General features: G+C 40.6%; 1 protein-coding gene across 1 annotated transcript in view; it reads right to left on the bottom strand.

Annotated features, from left to right (window-relative positions):
* Positions 1-3,482: 3,482 nt before the first annotated feature.
* The window catches only part of tafa4b (TAFA chemokine like family member 4b), a 38,520-nt gene continuing 21,718 nt past the window's right edge, over positions 3,483-20,284 (bottom strand). Inside the window, exons 4-6 of the mRNA XM_023427869.2 lie at positions 17,960-18,115; positions 6,679-6,803; positions 3,483-4,486 (exon numbers count right to left, since the gene is read on the bottom strand). Of these exons, the coding sequence (XP_023283637.1) occupies positions 4,475-4,486; positions 6,679-6,803; positions 17,960-18,115 (293 nt within the window). The 3' untranslated portion in view covers positions 3,483-4,474. The remainder of the gene's footprint in view (positions 4,487-6,678; positions 6,804-17,959; positions 18,116-20,284) is intronic.

Genomic DNA, 20,284 nt, shown 5'->3' with positions numbered 1-20,284 from the left:
TACACACAGATATGAATTGCTTACATTGACTGTTTAGTTATCCATACCATTCTTGTGCAAAAAGGACTACAGCACACACACACACACACACAGACACACAAGTTTTATACCTTCCACACATGAAGGTCAGACATACAGAGTGCAGCCTGCTATATGTGCTCAATAATGGGACAATAGTGGCAGCCGGTTAATATGCATGTATGTAGCTCCTGTATTCTCCCAAATACACACACACACACACACACATGCACACACAAACACGTGGCATGTGCACACTGCAGGGCTCCTCTTTATCAGTGCCGCTCACATTGGCGCCAACACATGCATTGCCAAGACTGCCAGGCTACGGCCATGCTAATGTAACCCGTTAGTCTAACAAAGGCTCAGGTCAATGGAGCCTCAAGTGGCTAATTGCTTCAGAGAGATAAGTGAGTTTGACGACGCAGCAAAGAACGGCTCAGCGAGAGGAAGCAGTGAGGGAGGAGATGTTAATGAATCCCCCGTTCACTCCACCGTCAATATCGGCCCGTCGCAGGCCTGCTACAAAATGAATATTAAAGACACTTTTGATTGTTCGCCGTTTTAATTTTTTTTTGCTTGGTTTCATTGAATATTAATGGGTTGTGTTGTGGTGTTTTTGTCACATATTCTATGCTGGGTAAGAGAGTGGAGCTAATGCAATTAATCCCCATACCATCACCTGACGGCTAACCAGCTGTGGTAGCCAATTAAACCACATGACCATGTTGCACTATTCAAATGTGTTGCACCAAAATACAGAATGAAGGGCATCGACTGCATTGTGTTGTCAAGTGAGCTGAATGTTGATAAAAGGCGTGAAAACAATTAAATTTGGGTTTGAATAATGTATTTTTGAGAGCTTTTGTGCACACATCCAAGCACATTTCAGTAATTGTGTGTCACAGTTATTGGGCTAAAAAGATGTGATCTCCTACAGGAAACATTTTGGCTTGAGTTGATTTGTTCCCTCCGAAGTGACAGTGACAAGACCAGTGAATGTCATCCGCCGCTGATAACATTGATCACATCTTCTTCATCAGCTAATCTCCCTCTGACTTATATTAAATCAATGTCAGCTTGAGACAGTTGGAGCCCTTTTCCTCAACAATGGCAAAGCTCTCTTTTCCTAGAGCTGACTCAAGTTGTCACACATCTCTCTGCCTCTGACAGACTCACTTCATCTGAAGATTACCATTCTCACTGAACATGAATCCTGAACCCATATTTCCTGGATATGGCTGGAGGCTAATACAAATTGGACTTGACAAAAGATGATGCATAAGCCAAGACAATGGCGTTTCATCCCCTTATTTCTCCCTCTCTAGGTACTTATTGTGTGAATAGCCGACAAGTGTGATGATGGACTATTGGAGGCGTTTGGTTTGACGACGTAAGTGGCCTCGCGGGAGCCGCCCAGGCTTAGTGCATAAACAAAGACATACTTAAAATATTCTTCACACACTCCCCCTCTCTCAAACACCACAGCTATACCTCTTTATCTCTGTTTTTTTCTTTTAGGAATCTCATCGTTCTCTTGTTTTCCATTCTCAACTCAAACCGCCTATCTGCTCTCATTAGCATGTTATTCTGCAGTTATTTCCTCCACACCGTTTGTTTGCTTCTGCAGGTCCTGCCCTCTGGGTCCCACCAGTTGCTAGCCTGTGGAGATAAAAGCAACCAGTCTCCATGGGACATTTGGGAGGTTAGAACCCTACTGGCACACTACAGACACATGCAAACACAGTTAAAAATAAGATTATTTTTTACACTGAGTTTACTGTCTGTAATCATAATTCATACCCCAAATAGATTTCTTTCATTATTCCTGAAGTCGTGATGTTGAGAGACACAAAGAACAGACAATGTATAGACCAGTGGACAGGCGGTGATATCTGTTAAATTTGTATGCTAGGTAACATCTCATTAAAGGTGAATATGCTAATACAAAATCCCTCCAAGATACCTTGGTGGCCTCTTAGCGAGTTCAGTCATCCTCCTTCTCATAAATTGGCAAAGGCAGAGGAGCGTGCGACTGCTCTGGTGCAGGGCCGGCCAGCCTGCACAGCAGTTGTGAATTTATGTACAGTGCACTTTTCAAATTTTCTTGTTAAATAGCAGCGACCTGAGATGAGTTGTGACTCTGTCCCTGGGAGGTCTAAGCGTGTCTGAAACTGAAGGTGGAGCTGCAGCGTGAAACCCCAGCCACCAGGGAGCAGCGCAGCGTTAATTGTCCTCAAATATTGATTCTGCTGCAGAAACGCAGGCAGAGGGAGCGAGGCCCAAGGATCATCTTAGGGGTGGGTGCACAGGACTGGAGACATCGCGCCTTACGTTGGCTGCAATTGAGGCTCGTCCCTTTGTCTCCTTTAAAAAGCGTGTTTATGTGACTGTAGGCGTATTTGCTTGTGTGCGAATGCAGCTGCAGAGTGTCATCGTATCCCCCACTCTAAATGGACCATTGTTGCTGAGACACTGCTCAAGGAAAGAGGGCATTGTGGTGTGACTGGCCTAACTGCAGTGCTGCACCGTAGGCCTAAAAATATTCCATGTCAGCGGTCCCGAGAGAAGCCCAGTGCTATCCAGGCCTCTCAGTAATGAGAGAGTAGAGCTGCCTGCCACTGGTAGCCCTGCTGTCCCCCAGCTCCCTCTGGCTCAGAGCTCAGCACTGGAGCTGGAGAGGCAGCAGCTCAGCTCCCACAGATTAATCATAGCTCACAAAGCAGCATGTCTGAAAGCAGAGGCTCTCATTCGCAGAGGAGTAGCCCCCAGCGGGCTAACCCCTGGGCACACTGACCCAACACATTCACATATCAGAGAGGCAGACAGTAACAGTTTGGGAAAGACTTGCATTTGGATGTGTGTCTGTGAGGGAAAAAATGGATTTGGAGAGCGTAAGAGGAACAGGCTGCACACTATAACAAGCAGCTGAGAAATAAAGATATACTGTGTGGGACAGAGTGTGTGAAAACTATTTTAACGATTCCATCCTTTACATGATATGCAATGTGACAGGAAAGAGAGGGAGGGGCACAAGAGAGGGACAGAGAGATTCAAAGAAAAGGGGAGTGTAAGAGGGAGAATGGACAGACATAATCGAGAGATTTAAGATGGTTGTTTAGGGCCGCTGCGTTATTGTACTCAGTGCAGTAATGATCGGGCCCTGTAGGGAAAAAAACCTGTTTCAAAGGGCTGGACTGCCATTATCTGTAGCAATTATTTCAGTATATCTCACCGAAAGCATTGATGTGGAGGGGGTTTCTGGAGGCAATCAATGGGCAATGTGCGTGCAAAAACACGCTGTTTCTCCTAATAAAGGTAGTTAAAAAGGCCATTATTATTACAGTTATTTTATATTTGCAGTCCCTCTAAAGATTCAAAACCTGAACATTTAGAGAGAGAAAGAAGAAAACATTTCCACCAGAGTGAAATAACAACATAAAGACAACTCATCCTCCTTGTTTGAACATTTTATGGGCCTCCTTTTAACAGTTAACATAAGAGATGTCACAGACTGAATATAATAGATCAAAGATATATAACTTTGAAGGCTGAGCTTGGAAATGTTTCTTGGCAAAAATGAGACTGATGATTCACACCTTGCTAGTTCATATTGTACCAAGCTGCATGTAAGTGAGGCTCAATAGTCAGAGCCATTTTTAACCAATAACTACTCAGGAATAATGGGGCGTGATATATATATTTATCTACTTCAAGTGTCAGACATTTTACAAAATGCTCACCTTCGATTTCATGTGACATCCACAGCAAAAGATGGGAGATATCTAGAAAAACAAAACATTCCCAAACGGTTTCAACTAGTGCAAATATCTTACATGAATTTTTAATATGTTGTTATGATCCTACACTGCAATTCCTAATTAGAACTGCAAAATGACTCCCGCAAAACAGTCTTCATGGTAGTAACTTGACCCACAAGAGCAATTTGATGCTAATTTGCTATTTGCTAGTTATGAGCTGCTATCGCTTTAATTTCCGCCAAATCATCTCTGCTGTCTCCAGTATAAGCTCTACATATTGACAACACTTCTGGACTGTATCCAGCAGCACTCTAAGCACAGCTTTAGTTCACATCTCACACTCATCCACAAATGCTTTGTTGAAATATATACTTTGAAATGCTTAATCTGTGTCTAAAATTGACCTTTGTTGATCAATCCACACATTGTCCATCATTGGAAAATAACAGTCCATTTGTTTCCAGATGTACCCTGGGTGTCTATTACTGTAGTCCATTGTCCTTGACCAGCATACAGTATATGCTGTGTTTGTGGGTCCATGTAGCCAAGTGTACATAGTTTGTGATGAGTACGTTTTATCCCATTGTTTAGTGATGGAAAGCCTTACAGCGTCCTTTCCTTGATATTTTTCCCCATCGTACAGTAAATATGTGTGAGTCATCCATCCTCTTCCTCGTGGCTCAGTGGCTCTCTTGCTATCGTGTGACCTAAAAAAGAAACAATAGCACAGATAAAAGAATAAAATTAGTGTCACAGAGACATGTAATACCATGGAGTGACTCTGTCCCACTCCAACACTCGATGAATGAAAGTTTCCATTTGAAAAAGCCCATCAGGGGTCAGAGGAGGATACTCCAAATCAAACCATTTCCTTGCTATTTCTGGCTCGATGTCTTTTTCATTGGATTGAAAATGTTTTGTTTTTCAGTCTAGCTGCCTGACTGATTGCCGGGAACAGCAGTGTCTCAACTGCTAAAGCTGGATTTCACATGTCTCGGAGCCGAAACGGTTTGTTTACACATGGGCAGTAAGTTGAAGGCGTATAATTGGAGCTGTAAAGAGCTTGTTTTTCATCAGCAAACCTCATCCAATGTGCAGTTAAAATAAACAGATAAGCTCATATATTTAAAAAACCCTATTCTCCAGTTCCACACCTGAAAAGTTTGCAAAATGTATGAAATGGGACATATGAAAACATGTATCCTATGGTGTAGTGTCTTTGCTGTTCCTTGTTAAAAAAGTCAGTCATGCAATCTATGCATCTTTCTACAACACACCTACGCTGTGTGGGAGTGAAAGAGAGCCGGACAGATACAAATCATTGTGGTGAATGAGACGCTGAGGCGGTGAAAGGAGGTCATGGGTAGAAAGAGAGATGCAGGACAAAGAAGAGAGACGCAGAGAAAGCGAGAGAACAGGGCCATGTGAGCAGTTGCCAGGGAATCGATGTCTCATTGCAACTATCTTCAGTGACATCTGCCACCAAGTCTCCAAGTAACTGCTCTCTGGTCCCAAAGCACCTTGCAAATGCACAATTAATGTCCACTGATGCAGTCAGCCATTGGTTCCCTGTCCCTCTCTCAGCTGATCGGCTAGTCAGACATGAAGGGGGGGGGGCAAAATAGAGAGAAAGGGAGAAGAGAGGGAGAAGAAGAGAAACGGCAACATGCAACAGAATGAGGATAATTGCACCTATCAGTCCCAGAGTTGGTGTTAGGCCCAGGGTCATTAATTCCACTGCCTGTGACTGAGCCCAACGGTGCCGCTGTTTCTCAGTCTATCCCACTCACCAATTTAATTATGACTCTTAATTGTAAAGCCTCTGTGGAAGGCCCCAGCCATAATGCATTCTAATGAATGCGACAGATGTTGTGCTGTTATGCCATCTCTCGAGCAATTACTCTTATGGCGCCTGCACCGCTTCCCACACAACTGTTTCCCTTTTTATATTTCACCTGTAAATAAACTGCACCTGCTCCATCCCACCACACGCACCCTGGCACAGACATACACACACCCCAGTCGTCAGTCCCGCAAATTAACTTTCACACTTCAACAGTTTACAAAGGGCCATGAAGGACCCTCATTTAAATCAATTCATCTCATCTGAATAGCGTCAATTGACATGGTATCACACAGTGGTTGTGTGGAGTACAGAGTGTACAGGGGTGTTGTGTTTTCTCTATCACTTGTGTTTTTTTTTCACTCCTGCCTGAGGAGGTACAGTTACAGCAGATTAACAAGTATGGCTCACTGGGGGACAGACTTGTTCATTAGCTTTGTATTTTCTTTGTAATATTTATTGATATTTGTAATTAGTGCTTAAATTAGACTAGATTCATTTGTGGGCATCTTGAAGATCCAAACAAGCATTGTTTACAATAATATCTCTAATTTGCTTTGTAAGCACTTCTGAGTTCTTTCTTTTCTTATACAGTCATATGCAGCATTAAAAATAGTAATAAGAGTCATCTAGTTGAAAGTTTGTTTCCCAGAAAAATACTTCAATTGAAGATCAAGGTCAATTCTAGCTACATCAAATGTTATTCTAGCTGGAAGATGCTCAGCAATACATTTATTTACTTTTTCTGGACATCGTGTCTTTCTCTGGGGATTTTTTTTATGTGAACGCTGATAAGGGTACATGCTTTGTTGTTACCTACAAATCAGAAGATATCAAAACCTCTGTAATAAACGAGCCTGGCTGGATATACATGTAGGTGACACTGCAAGCAGAGAAAACAGCAGAGGCACCACATGCATGTGTGAAGTGACATCCATAAAATGTACATTAGTGTCACTAATTACACTGACAGACCAATTTTGAGACAGCGATGCAAAGAGGTGGGTACTTACACATGTATAAGAACAGACAAACAAAGACAGGCATTCCTCTCACCTTGGTGGTTTTGACTTTGTTGCCAGTGCTGCAGGACCAGCCAGTGAGGTCAGGCAGCACCTTACACTCCTCCCCATCCATACACGGCTGCATGTGGCACCACCACTTCTGGGCTACAATGGAGGCTGAAGTAGCAAATGGAGATTCGGGGGAACAGAAAGACTTAGGTTACTGAAATGATGATATGATGAGGAGCACTGAATTAAAGACAAAAACCTTGAACAGGGGTATAACACACACACTTTTACTCAGTAAAAAGAAACACGGTAACTCACTAGGTGTTATAATTTAATGTATACAACTGTCATAAACAATTATGTCAAAATAAAATAATGCTAATATCATTTTTATAGCGATAAGGTAACAAGCACTGTCCATGGTGCTGATCCTACTGCAGCAGGGACTGCAGTAGGATCAGCACCATGGACAGCCCTTACAATAAACACTGCAGTTCTGTTCAGTTCTACAGTATCTGAGAGCAGTCATGTGTTTTTTCATCTGTAATATGATTGCTGTGATTTTCACATGAGCTCAAATGCATAGCAGTTACCTTTTTTTCATTTTAATCAGATTAATGTAATCCCTCTAAATGTGATCGTAAACCCTGTGTGGAATGGGTAAGTCTGGCAACCGCAAGGGAAAAAAAATAGAAAAGTAGAAAGAACAGGGGAAATATGACACAAAACTTCACTGTCAAGCTTAGACATCATTTAAGGACTAATAAAAGTCCTTAAACTATGCTGGATATAACCAATCAAATGTTGCAAGCCTGTAATGCGTGAATGTATGTGTATTTTTGCATTTGTTCAGATGCTCCCTATAGTTTAAATGAAATTACAAATGATTTGATTTCTCAATTTTCCCAATAATCAGCAAAACATAAGCTAGAACCAATGATGATTATTGCTATTAAATAATTCAAAGAGTAAGAACAGGATTATGATGAAGAAGAGCTATCAGTTAAAACAGTTTGTTTTCATGTATTTGAGAAAAGAAACACAAATGTTTAGGATCTTTTGTATGATTTTTGCAGCCCTGTTTTGAAACTCCTGTCTCTCTCGTTCTGTGCAATGTTGTGAAAAACAAAATATAAAAAGGCCCTTTTAGTGTTTGATTTCTTAAAAATCAATTGAACAAATTCCCTAATTGTATCTAAATTAAGAAAGAATTAAGTGATGGTTTGCTGCATATTCAGCAAGAAAATGGATAAGATCCAGCTCCAGAGCTCAGCCTGATCCACAGTTAATCTGGTATTAAACCTAAAGTTTTCTAATGTCTTAGCAGCTGACAATCAAATCTCCCAGATCATCTGACCCACTGTATAGACTCCAAACTCATCATCCATCCATTCTGCTGTCTCAAGTGTAGAGATAGAAATGGATAAAAGAGGGCCTCCATTTCTCAAACTTCATTTAGTTGCAGAATTGACAGTGTTAAGAAAGGAATTTTGATCTCTGGTGACTATTGTTTCCAACAAAGGAAGGAGATGAGGTTGTATTGGCAGGAAAATGGGCTTTCAACTGCATAATGCAAAAGAACATGGACAAATCAAATCCTCTCAAGCATAATGCAAGGAGAAAACACGTTGACTGAGAGAAATAGAGGGAGGAAGACGAGGCTAAATAATAGGTGTTCACCGAGAAAACATCTTTGTAGTGAGGAAATGAGCAGCGAGGAGAACTAAGAGAAGCGGAGAGGGAAGGGTGGGAAGGAAGGAGGCCCTTTGAGGATCACTATCACTGAGTCCGACAAAGAAAGGAGCAGATTTAACAAAGAGAACAGAGAGAAGGAGAGTAACGAACTGAAGCAGAGTGGAAAATAGGAAGCGCAAATGCGACGACAGAGACAGGAAAACATATAGCAAGAAGAAGGAGGCCAACGTCAAATTGCCAAGTCACCACAAAAAAACTCTCACAGCTATCACAAGGCGTAGTGTTGAACACACTGTTATGATGCATGAGCTCAGTGGCAGTAAGCTGTTCTAAAAACCAATGGCTGTGTAATGCTCGTTAATGTGGCCATTATGGTGTCGACGACGGTGCTTTGCACTGCGAGAGTGTTATTCAGAGCTAATGGGCATGGCCTGTGAGTGCTATTATGGAGTTAGCGTTCCCTGCAGCTTATCTCATGCTATACTAGGAGGGCGGGGCGGGCGTGACACATAAGCGACTGCCTGTCAAGTTGGAAAATGAACACGGGCCATTTCGTGGTCTGTGATGTCATGGATAGTTCAGATGTTGAACAGCACTCAGAGACAGGTCTCGACAGGTCAATGATAAAAAGATTACAGAGGTGCTTACAGAGGTACTTAACTGTGTGTGCAGTAGTTAATACTGCGATCATCACCTCTGGGACCATATTTTTCCATGCCCTGGTGTACATGTGCAGAGCTCGGTGCTGTGGGTGCTGGCTGGGTTCACCCTGAAACTATGAGGCCTTCAAGGTCAGCTACTGTACAGACGGCCTATAAAAGTCTCTTCCTGCAAGACTAACTCTGAAAATGTGGCATCTGATTTCCACAATGGATGGACATCTTGAATTCTATTATAAAGGAAGAGTTTGATATTTTATTAAAAAAAAACATGCCAAGAATTAGACAAGAATAATGGGGGAAACAGCTAGCTTGGCTTTGTCCAAAGGATAACAAGATCCACCTACTAACACCACTAAAGCTGTCCTAATGAGCATAAACATTGTCATGCTAGCTTTTCCCTGTTTCCAGGTCTCATCCTAAGCTAAGCTAACCAGCTGGCTATAGCTTCATATTTACTATGCAGACATCAGAGTCTTCAACTCAGCAACAACTTGTCATGACTCGTATACACGAGTTGTTCATGAGTCACACAGTTAACTCTGCATGCAGTCAGTCACAACTTTTCTTGATCAGAGAATAATTTAATTAGTTCAGTTGCTTTTAAAATGAACAAACAAGCTAATTTGATGTTGACAACTTTACACTTTCCCCGCACTATCCTGTGGAATTTTCACTGCATATTCAACAAGTAATAGTAAAAATGAATCATTGCCATGATCAAAAATAGAAACAGGACACATAATCTCCAGGTAAAATGTGTGTAACGCAGTACCTCTCAGCCTACATACTCTAATTGCATCAGTCTCATTAAGAGTCTACATTTATATTCACAAAAGGTGCATATGCTAATTAAAAAAGGTTTACAGCTCAGGCACACATTTCATCACAGTTACTATCAGCTCATTACAATGGAATCTGCACTCAGAATGGCTCCCTTTTAAGTTCGCACTCAAACTTTCAGCACAGGATCAGCTGAGGGCAAACGTCTAGACAGTGCTTTGCTTAAGGTGCAGGTGATTAGGCAACACAAGGGACTGGGGCTATGTTATTCCCCAGGTTGTCGCCTCGTCTCTGGGGTTCTCTAAATAAGGTCTGTGGAGGTTTTACGCTATGAGGCTGCCGACAGCTCTGTCTCTCCTCCTACTGATCACATCACGTCATTCCAACACATGCCTGATTAATGTCACTCACTGGTACGCCATGGCTGTGGCTTTTCGTTTTTATTTGTATGTGTGAGCAAGCATGTAAGCTGCATGAGCATTCAACACAGCTGCTGTTGATCTCTTCCTTCACTGCCGCCCGCATTGTCATTGTAATGTTTGTGACATCAAGTGGACAAAGTTGAAACTGCAGGTCCCCTCATCCACATTTACTATGTGACTTTACATGAACACAACTATACAGCAATAGTTCAGACTCATGTGACCAGATATGAGCAGGTATGTGAATTATTAATAATTTTATGCATGCAGTGCCCTGTTATTTGCCAATTAACACTTTGAGAAGGCATGCCACCTCCAACTCTGCAGGTATTTAACAAGTGCCTCTTGACAAACAAGACCCCTAATGCAAAAAGATTGAAGCTGATATATAGCACTTCTTTGGCTAAAAGAAAATATCTCAAAAGTACACACAACAAACAAGTTTGCACCCATAGTGTTCCCCTGGGAAACAAAAACAGGCTTAAATAAATCTGGTGTATCTCACACTACATTAATAGATATATTTCATCTGTGAATGTACATTATTTATCTTTCAAACACACTAAGGTGGGAGATGTGAAATCTCATCAGCCAACTAACTCAGTGATGTGGAAAATGTTTTTCATGTGATTAAATTGAAAAGTTACTCAGTTCAAAGTGATTTTCTTCACCTCTAACCCTTTCATCTGAAGTCTGTCAAGTCACATGATAAAGAATAATAGATCAGCCTTTGATATATATATATATGTATATATATATATATATATATATATATATATATATATATATATATATATATATATATATTTATAAAACCTAATTCAATGTCTACGTATCCCATTGTATCATTCAAATGTAGCCTGTTTGATGTAAGGCAGGGCATACTAATACAATATGTGCACTCAGGCATGAGAGAGTGTTTGCCCATTAATACTTTACAAAGGCACTGCCTGAACTCACTCGGTGGAACAACACAAACCGCGAAGGGGAGTTTACTTTTACTTTGCATGCGCGTGTGTGTGTGTGTGTGTGTGTGTGTGTGCCAGTGTGTCTGTGCATTTGTATGTGTGCACGCGTAGATGCCTTTGTGTGTTTTGTGTGTGGACACGTATGCAGACGTCCCCACTGTGCAGTAAGTGTCATGCGTAAAAGCACAATCACAAGCAAGCCTGTGCCCTTGCTCCCAGATCATTACTATTTAAAGGGAAAATGATGTAGCTTCACACGAACACAAAAAAACGAACACACACACAAGAAGTTGGGGGTGGACCCAGAGGTATGAATACCCTCAGGCATTGTAACTGTTCCACTCAGTGATCCTGGAGTGCACAGGCAGATGGAGAAAAACATCCATCTCTTTCTGCAATGATTTACTAACACACTGTATCTCTGTTGCACCGGCTCACACAGGTATGCATGACGAGAAAAAACAAGTGGAAAGTGTAGTGGAAAAACTGCCAGAAAAAGATTATACATGGTGAAGAGTTACACACACTCACACACAAACACACACACACACACACACGCTCACACTCACAGGAACAGACTGACAAAATTACACAAAGCATGACATTATGAAGCAGATATTGGAGTAAACAACAGCAGGCTGATGTGTGCTGAAACACTAAACTTGATTTCTTAGCCCAGTAATGAAACAGAGTTTGTGTGTCACCATATCTCACACCAAACTGAATCCACTCAACCATTTTTATCAGGTCACGGTGCTCTCTGTCTTTCTCCACCACCAAACACACCTCAATGGCAGTGTCTGAGGAAACATATAAGGCCCCTTTTCACTGTAACACAGAGCATCCAGACAGAAAAACACACACACACACACACACACACACACACACACACACAATACACAAGTGGAAAGTTAACATGAACAATTGCAATTTGAGTATTTTTTTTTATGCACAACTTTCTACTATTACTCTGTACAACATTTATCTCAAGGTTGTAGGTACTAGTTACTGTCAGATAAAAGCGCAGAGGTTCATTTAATGTGACACATAGTTAAAGGTTAAATGACACAGCAGTATATAAAGTGGTTCCATTTAGCTGCGCATGTATCAGCTGCAGAATTAAAATGCTCCATACACAGAAATGTGTTAATAATTCGACACTCTGAAAGGGGTCATTCCTCATAATGAGTACCTTTACATTTGGCAGTCTTGTACAATGTGATGCTAATACTTACACAGTTGTATTGAAAACAAGACTTTTGCTCGATACAGAATATTTTTAGCAGGAAGCAAATCCCCACACATTGTACAAGAGGAGCTTTTTTTTTTTTTTAGAACATGGTACAGATTTCCATTCACTCCCTGGAGGTGCAAACAAACCCAAACCATAGCCAACACTTTCCTAACTAAAGCTATGAGCTTAACTAAACTTGGCAGAACCCCAATTGAGACAAAAGCACTTTATTTATCCTGAATGCCACTGCAGTGAAACCAAACAGTGGAGACAACTTTTTTTTTCTTCACTTAGGCAGCCACTACGTTCCTCAAAATTTGTCCCTGAATGTGAAATCTATGAGACACAGACACACAAGTGAACCCAACGCATTCCTCCTGTAGAGTGACAGAAAAACAGATCATGTATTTATTGGCTATTGTCAATTCTACCTCTGAAAACTCACACAAATAGACACACAGATTTAGATATACTTTGGTACTTACTTAGTATTTATCACTTTAGTTCACACACAACACAACCACCACTAACCCTAATAGAAAATATAAACAAAAAGAAGTGATTTAATGATTAATGGGAAAAAAATATATATTGTAATGAATCGGGTTCACTTGAAAAAGTTTGTCTCACAGTAATGGGCTCCATGAGGCAGCTAGTAATGGGCCCTGCTACCATGTACTCCTCTTTCAGTCGGCATCAATAATGAAACCCCATTTACACTATGGCTTCTCTACAAAGACTGGCTACTGAGAGGGGTTTCTCTCGTTCCGTCAGTGCTCAAGCCTAAAAAGGTGAGAAGAGGAGCGTGAGTGGATGTGTGTGCACCGATGTGTATTTGTGTGAGTAAAACAGTGTTGGATGACGTGAAATCTTTTGTAACTGTGAACTCAGAGGTCAAGCATGACTCATGAGATAAGTGTTGCTGAGCACTGGATTTGGAAGTGAGAGCTGGTGCTACTCAGAGGTGAGATCTGAATAGGAAATTAGAAAACCTTGTGACTGGTGTTGGTGTGATGGAGGATCTGAGCTGTGTGCGTGTGTGTGTGTGTGTGTGTGTGTGTGTGTGTGTGTGTGTGTGGCTGTGTGTTTCCAGGGGGAAAAAGAGAAGTGATTAAGACGATCAAAAAGAAGTGAATTCAGTTATGCAGTAATAACTGTCAGTCAATTAGTTTCTCATCATTCCTTCCTCTTAGCAAACTCTAGGCCCACTAAGTCTTTGAAGTGAACAAACAAAAGCAAGGCATCAGGGCACTGCCTATTCTGAGAGGTTAGCAAAGTTTCAAATGATTCCTTATTTATCCCAGCTTTCATTACAAAGCCAATCATCTTTGCTCTGGTTGCCTGATTTTATCATTATCAAGCAATTGTTCCCATCTAGGAACTCATCAAAGAGGTTAAATAACAAATCTACTTCTTTATTGGGTGAAAATAGTGTTGAAATGAACTAGTAGGTATGTTTTTGACGGAGTCATTTGAATGGGAAAAGCACCGTCTACTGGCCACAGGCAGGAATAGCAACACAATGGGTGAAGTAAGAAGTGACTCACACTGACATATGAACATGTGAGATTTGTTTCATTTTGAAAAATAACTTGAGGATGAAAAGAAGATGCAAGAAGAAGTTACAGTGAGGGTAAAACAAATATGAGTAATAGTATATCAACCATAATGCTGTGTTTGAGGTCCGGGAGACCCTGGGCCCTTGTTAAATGCACAAAAACATTTTATCAGCTAGATATTTCATACATTTTCATGTTCTTTATAACTGTATTTGTGTAATGGGTGTCCAACAGGCTAGATGCACCTTTAATAAACTATTATTATTATTAATAGTAATTGTAGTAGTAGTATTATATTCTGACTGACAAAAGTCCACTACAGACCAGAGTCAGGATGAAAACATGGTTAAATAAATGGATTTTTATAGGCTCTATTTCTGAGGAGACTTTATACACAGCACTTTCCTTCTTATTATTATAATAATAATAATAATAATAATAATAATAATAATAATAATAATAATAATAATAATAAAGACATAAAATGAAGATAAAACATTGTTAAAAGCATTGATCTAAAATTAAAAACATAAAAACATAAATGTAAAAGGAGATGAAAAAAATAATTAATAAAATAATAAATCATTAATAGGCAGACATTTAAAAGAAATGTTGAGCAGTGCATAAATGTGGCGCAAATTGCAATTTTCAAACCTAGTTACAGGCTGAAGTGAAGAAATAAGTTTTGCGCGTTCTTTTAAAAATACTTGGTGCGCTGCCTCTCTGATATCTATAGGTAGAGTGTTGTACAGCTTTGGGCCGTAACTGACAAAGGCTGCATCACCAATTTTCCCACAGTTCTTGTTGGGAACCTTCAATAAAGCAGCAGGATGATCTCAGTGTTCTTGGAGGTACATAGTTCATCGGGGAGTTAGCAATCTATCTTGGTCCTTGCCCATTACGGTCTTTGTATATAAGGAGGAGGACCTTGAAATCAATTTCAAATGTAACAGGAAGCTAATGCAGGGCAGCTAAAACTGGACTAATGTGCTCTCTCCTCTTGGTTCTGGTTAATAGCCGAGCCGCAGAGGTTTGAATGAGCTGAAGTGTCTCAGTGGATTTTTTTAAGAGCCCAGTAAAAAGTGCATTGCACTGATCAAGTCGGCTTGAAATTATGGCATGAATCAATCTTTCAGCATCTTTTTGGTTTATAAATGGCCGTACTTTAGGTATGTTTCCAAGGTGGATGTTTTTCTCAAATAACTTTATTATGATCTTTGTTATTGTGTGTTTTAAAAAAGTATATTTATGAGAGGTTAAACAGGAAGTTAAAGCCTTTGGGTCCAACTGACCCTAAACACAAGCCATGAATAACTATTTGGCAAACAAGAGTAATATATATTTGTTATTTCAAAGCCCATATAACATATTAAACATGAACTATTCCATGGTCATCTCTACACTTTAGCACCTTCATCAAATGTGGAGGCCCAGTCTGTGGAGAAGCGAAGGATTATTGTAGCACCTTTCAACATACAGTATTAGGGTTCGATATGCTCCCACAATTATTTTTTAGATGATGAAAAAAATTGGAAAAATCTTGTGATTGCTGTTATTATTCTTGTACATACAGCAGTGAGGTCAGTGAGACACCACACAATGAGGAAATAAAGCCATTGTCCACAAAAGACAGGGTTTACATAAATAATAAAATACACAAAATGGTAAAAAAAAGTGGTAGTAGTAGTTGTTTTTGTAGAGTTTCTTAATACTTACTATATTGTATGTCAGTCTAAGTAGCAAGCAAAAGGTGGATGAGGGTCTTTTTTGTAAGTTTTTTTTCCCTCTTATCTCATTCATTTACTGCATTAGGATAATAATGTGCAACCACTTTATTCTCATAGGACATGAACCAAAAACAGCGATTCTGATCAAGTCCCATGTCTGAGAAAATACTCTGTGTGAGTGTATCAGTCGTTCAGGTCTGTGTGAGTGTGGAATCAGTTTCCACCCCCCAGCTGACCCTAACAGTTTGAATAACCTGTGTGCTTCGGAGATTCACTGGCACCACTCATGTATGAGACAACTATGTATTTTGCTCTGGTAGGGGGCTAATACAGCATGATTGGATCGGGTTGGCTGAAACACTGTGTGTGTGTTTGTGATCTCAGCGGAGCGTCTGTGGATGATAGGGGTCACTGACACTGCTTGTTTCTTGCTGGGCAGGAGCTCTCAGCGCAGACAAACGGGTGGAACAAAGGTCTATGAAAACGACCCGCAGCTTTCGTCTGTCTATCACCACAACACTCGCACTTATACAACACGCGTTAAAAGGCACAAACACATTCACACATGTCTACGTATGCCTGTTGTGGATGTGTGAGCAGAATTCTATGGAAATTAAATCATCTGCTCTATTTTTTCTATACCCAATACATATTACATTTATTTTTTAATTATTGACTCAACATCATGAACAACATATTGAATGGATTTGATGATTTTTCCCAAAACTCTCGTCTTGCGAATGCTTGGGTTATCACCCAAATGTTATGTCTCGACCTATAAAAGTTATCAGAAGAAGATACTTCGTCTATCACCATCTGTCATATACTCTAGTGGCCCGACCAGATATGAAACGGAATGCTGTCCCAAATAAAATCAGGTCTTTTAAACCGCAGTTTAAATTTCCAGTCTTGAGGCCGAGGCTGTCTCGGCCGACAGCTGTCGTATATTTGCTTCTCCTTTCATACAGCATGGGGGAATAAGGAAAGGCAAGGAGACACTGCTGGCTGGGCTTCCATTACCTGCATTAGCAGCTTTAACCTTTCATGTTACGTGATCTCCTTGAGACATGATGAACCACAGACTGCTGGACTAGCGAGAGATGTACAGCTTGACTAGATCCCAATTATACACAAAAACATATTATTTAACCGCCTTCCAAAGTGTTCCAGTGTATGAGTGGCATTTTGAAACACTGAAATACTTTAAGAATGAAGTGTGACTGATTGAGAGCCTGTCTCACCCCGAGTGAGACTGGGAGAAGACATTTTCTCACCCGGGGTTTGTTTCTTTGTTTAGAGGGATAGAAGGGCCAGGTGCTATTTTTCCATCAGCTTTCCCTGCTTTCAGCCTCCATTAAAAGGCTTAGCTCTGTTCGTGCTACAAGTAGACCAGTGTCTCCCTGTTTGTCTGATTTTTTAAAAAATACACTTTTCACACAGAATCCAACCTGACAACCATTTCACATAAAGCACAACCTATTAATCTTTCCTGCAATGAACTCATTTATTTATGTTACTAATCGCTCAAAAATCAATCTGGAGTGCCTCAATCAGTCTAAAAACAAGTTGTGCAGCCAAGCACTGTCCAAGTGTACACAACCTCATCCTGAACTCTAGTCATGCTCCTAAGGTTTCCAAAAGATACAAACAGGTGCAGCAGAATTGACCCTGCTGCAGAGTTGTGGGGAAAAGTGAACAAAATAATGCACCAGACATCTCAAATATTTCTCTTTGATTTAGTGATGCAGTCATGAAAACACAACATGTTTCTTCCTGACTGTAGGTGTCATATAGCTTTCATGAAGAGTTGAATGGGTTCATACAGAATATACATTATGTTTTCATACAGTGTGGAATCTTTAGAGCTCCTTCAGGGTAAATTTGGTGGCCAATCAGCAGCTATACCAGCATGATTATCATTGTAGGGAAAAGTTCTCCTTCAAACTTCCGTCTGCTGGAGCATCTTTCCTTCACAGAAATACAAAGCATTATTTTTTTCTTAAAATTGAAGAAGCTGCTACCTTTCCTTTTAAGAAACGATGACTGATTGTGTGCTTAAATCTGGAGCTTTTGGAAATGAGGCTTGGAGCTGAACATGAAAAGAATATAGTGTCTGGATTATTGGGCTGCAAATACGACACTAGGATATATGAATATACACATTCACACACACATACACACACACACACACACACACACACAAACACACACACACACACACACACACACACACACACACACACACACACACACACACAGAGACACACAAGTTTTTACCTTCCACACATGAAGGTCTGGCTCTGGTGGTACCAGCAACCTGCCCCGGGAAACAGGAACACTTGACGGTTTGAGAGCGTTCCTCAATCTTATTCTTATTACAGCAGCGATGGATGGCCACCACCTCACATGTCCCCTGCTTCACCTGGTACGAGACTACGAGAGAGAAAGAGAGAAAGGAGAGGAGACGGGATTATTTATTAGAAATTCATAGACTGTAAAAGGTGGCTTATTGGTATTTTGATGGTTTGGTGTTGCAAAAAATGTAGTTTAAATACAAATAAATTTGTGCTGCAAAATAAAAAAAACAATCAAATACACACCACAGCCGCTTCTCTGAAAATTAAACAAATCTGCTGAATTATTTACTTTTGTATAAACTCCTCAATTTATTCTGGGCTCATAGTCTTTGATTCATAAATAAACACTCTTTAGTGATAGTTTGTTTTTATTCTCAGCCCAGCGCCCTCATTAACGTCGTCACAGAGGAAGCTCTGTTGTTGTCATTGTGTGCAGGAGAAAAAATGGGAGCAAGACATGTTGAAAAAATAATCATTTCTTTGGACTCTTTTCACATAAAATAAGCCACTTGATCTAAGCAAAGAACAGACATGCACATTTTATGAGGGAGTCCTGCGGTGGAGCAACCCACTAATAGAATACACTTGAATCATTATGGCTTCTGGCCAGAGCCCATCACTATTAAAAGTATGTGAACCCCTCAGCTAATGGCATTAACAAAAGCTAATTGGAGTCAGCATTTATCAAACCCAGAGTCCATTCAATGAAACAAGATTGAAGGTGTGGGTCAGAGCTAATCTGACTGATACAAAAACACTCAAACATTTTGAGATTGCTGTTCACAAGACGCGTCCGCTGATGTGAAACACACCTCACGAAAGAGAGATCTCACAAGTTGTTGATCTGCATAAAACTGTAAGGGTTATAAAGTGGTTTCAAAGAGTTTAAATATTCATCAGTCCACAGTCGGACAAACTGTCTAAATCGATAATTTAGTTCTGTGGCTACTCGTCCTAGAAGTGGGCGCCCAGCTGAGATGACTCCAAAGGCACAACGCAGATGCTCAGTAATGTAAGAGAGTGTCTCAGAGCAACAGCTAAAGGCTTCAAATAATCATTGCAGCTGGTTAACATCTCTGCTCATGAGTCTATACGCAGATCATGGTACATGGTTACATGAAGCCTGGTGTCTATTACATTACATTATGGAGGAAATCACTTCTCTCCAACAAAATAAATAAATAAAACATTGCTGCGTTTGCCAAAGAGCAGCTTGACACTCCACAGTGCTAGTGGGAAAATGTTTTGTGGACTGATTAAACTGAGGTTGAATTGTTTAGAAAGAACATGCAGCACTATGTACTGTGTAAAAAGGGACACTGCATACCAACATGAAAACATCCTAAAGCTGAAGTAGGGAGGAGGGAGCATCATGATTTGGGGCTTTGCTGCCTCTGGGCCTGGACAGCTCGACATCATAGAGGAGAAAATTAATTTCCAAGTTTATCAAGGTCTCTTCCAGGATAATATCAGGGTGGCTGTTCACCTGCTCAACATCAGTAGAAGCTGGGTGATGCAGCAGGACAATGATCCTTAACATCAAAGTAAATCTACTCCAGAATGACTTCAGACAGAAAATCCACCTGTTGGAGTGACCCAGTCAGAGTCCAGACCTTAATCCAACAGAGATGCTGTGGAATGACCTGAAGAGAGCCACTCACACCAGACAGCCTGAGAATATGTCTGAGCTGAAGAAGGTCTGTCGGAAGAATGGTCCAAACTTCCTCCTGAACGTTGTGCAGGTCTGATCAGCAGCTACTGGAAGAGCTGGTTTGAGGTTATTGATGCTGAATGAGGTTCAACCAGTTTTTAAATCCAGGGGTTCACTTACTTTTTCCACCAGCACTGTGAATGTTTGATGGCTGTGTTTAATAAAGAAAAAAGATTATATTTGTGTGATATTAGCTAAAGAACATCGTGTTTGTCTACACATATACGAGACTTAAATGAGATCAGACCATCATCATGCAGGTAATTCCAAATGGTTCAGTTTGTTTTTCTTGCCATTGTTCATGGCCAGCAAGTACCAAAATTGCCAAAATCCCAGTGGCACTGGCTCTTAAATTTGGTTTCTTTTCTACCAACTGCGTAGCCTAATGAACAAGCATCCACAAGTACATTTTGTCTGTTTAAATGTCCTGTCTTCCCTCGGTGCCCCTCCTCCTCCTCGTTGTGTTTCAGGTATTTGTTGCTTTGTATGGTGAGACATGCCGGCAGCAGTACAGCGAGAGATTATTGTCAGTGT

This window comes from Seriola lalandi, unplaced genomic scaffold, assembly GCF_002814215.2.
Source record: "Seriola lalandi dorsalis isolate HSWRI2012SDOR001 ecotype SW California unplaced genomic scaffold, Sedor1 jcf7180002054864, whole genome shotgun sequence".
In the NCBI taxonomy this organism is placed as follows: domain Eukaryota; kingdom Metazoa; phylum Chordata; class Actinopteri; order Carangiformes; family Carangidae; genus Seriola; species Seriola lalandi.
The sequence above is the reverse complement of the archived record's forward strand: the minus strand, read 5'-3'. Positions and strand labels throughout refer to the sequence as shown.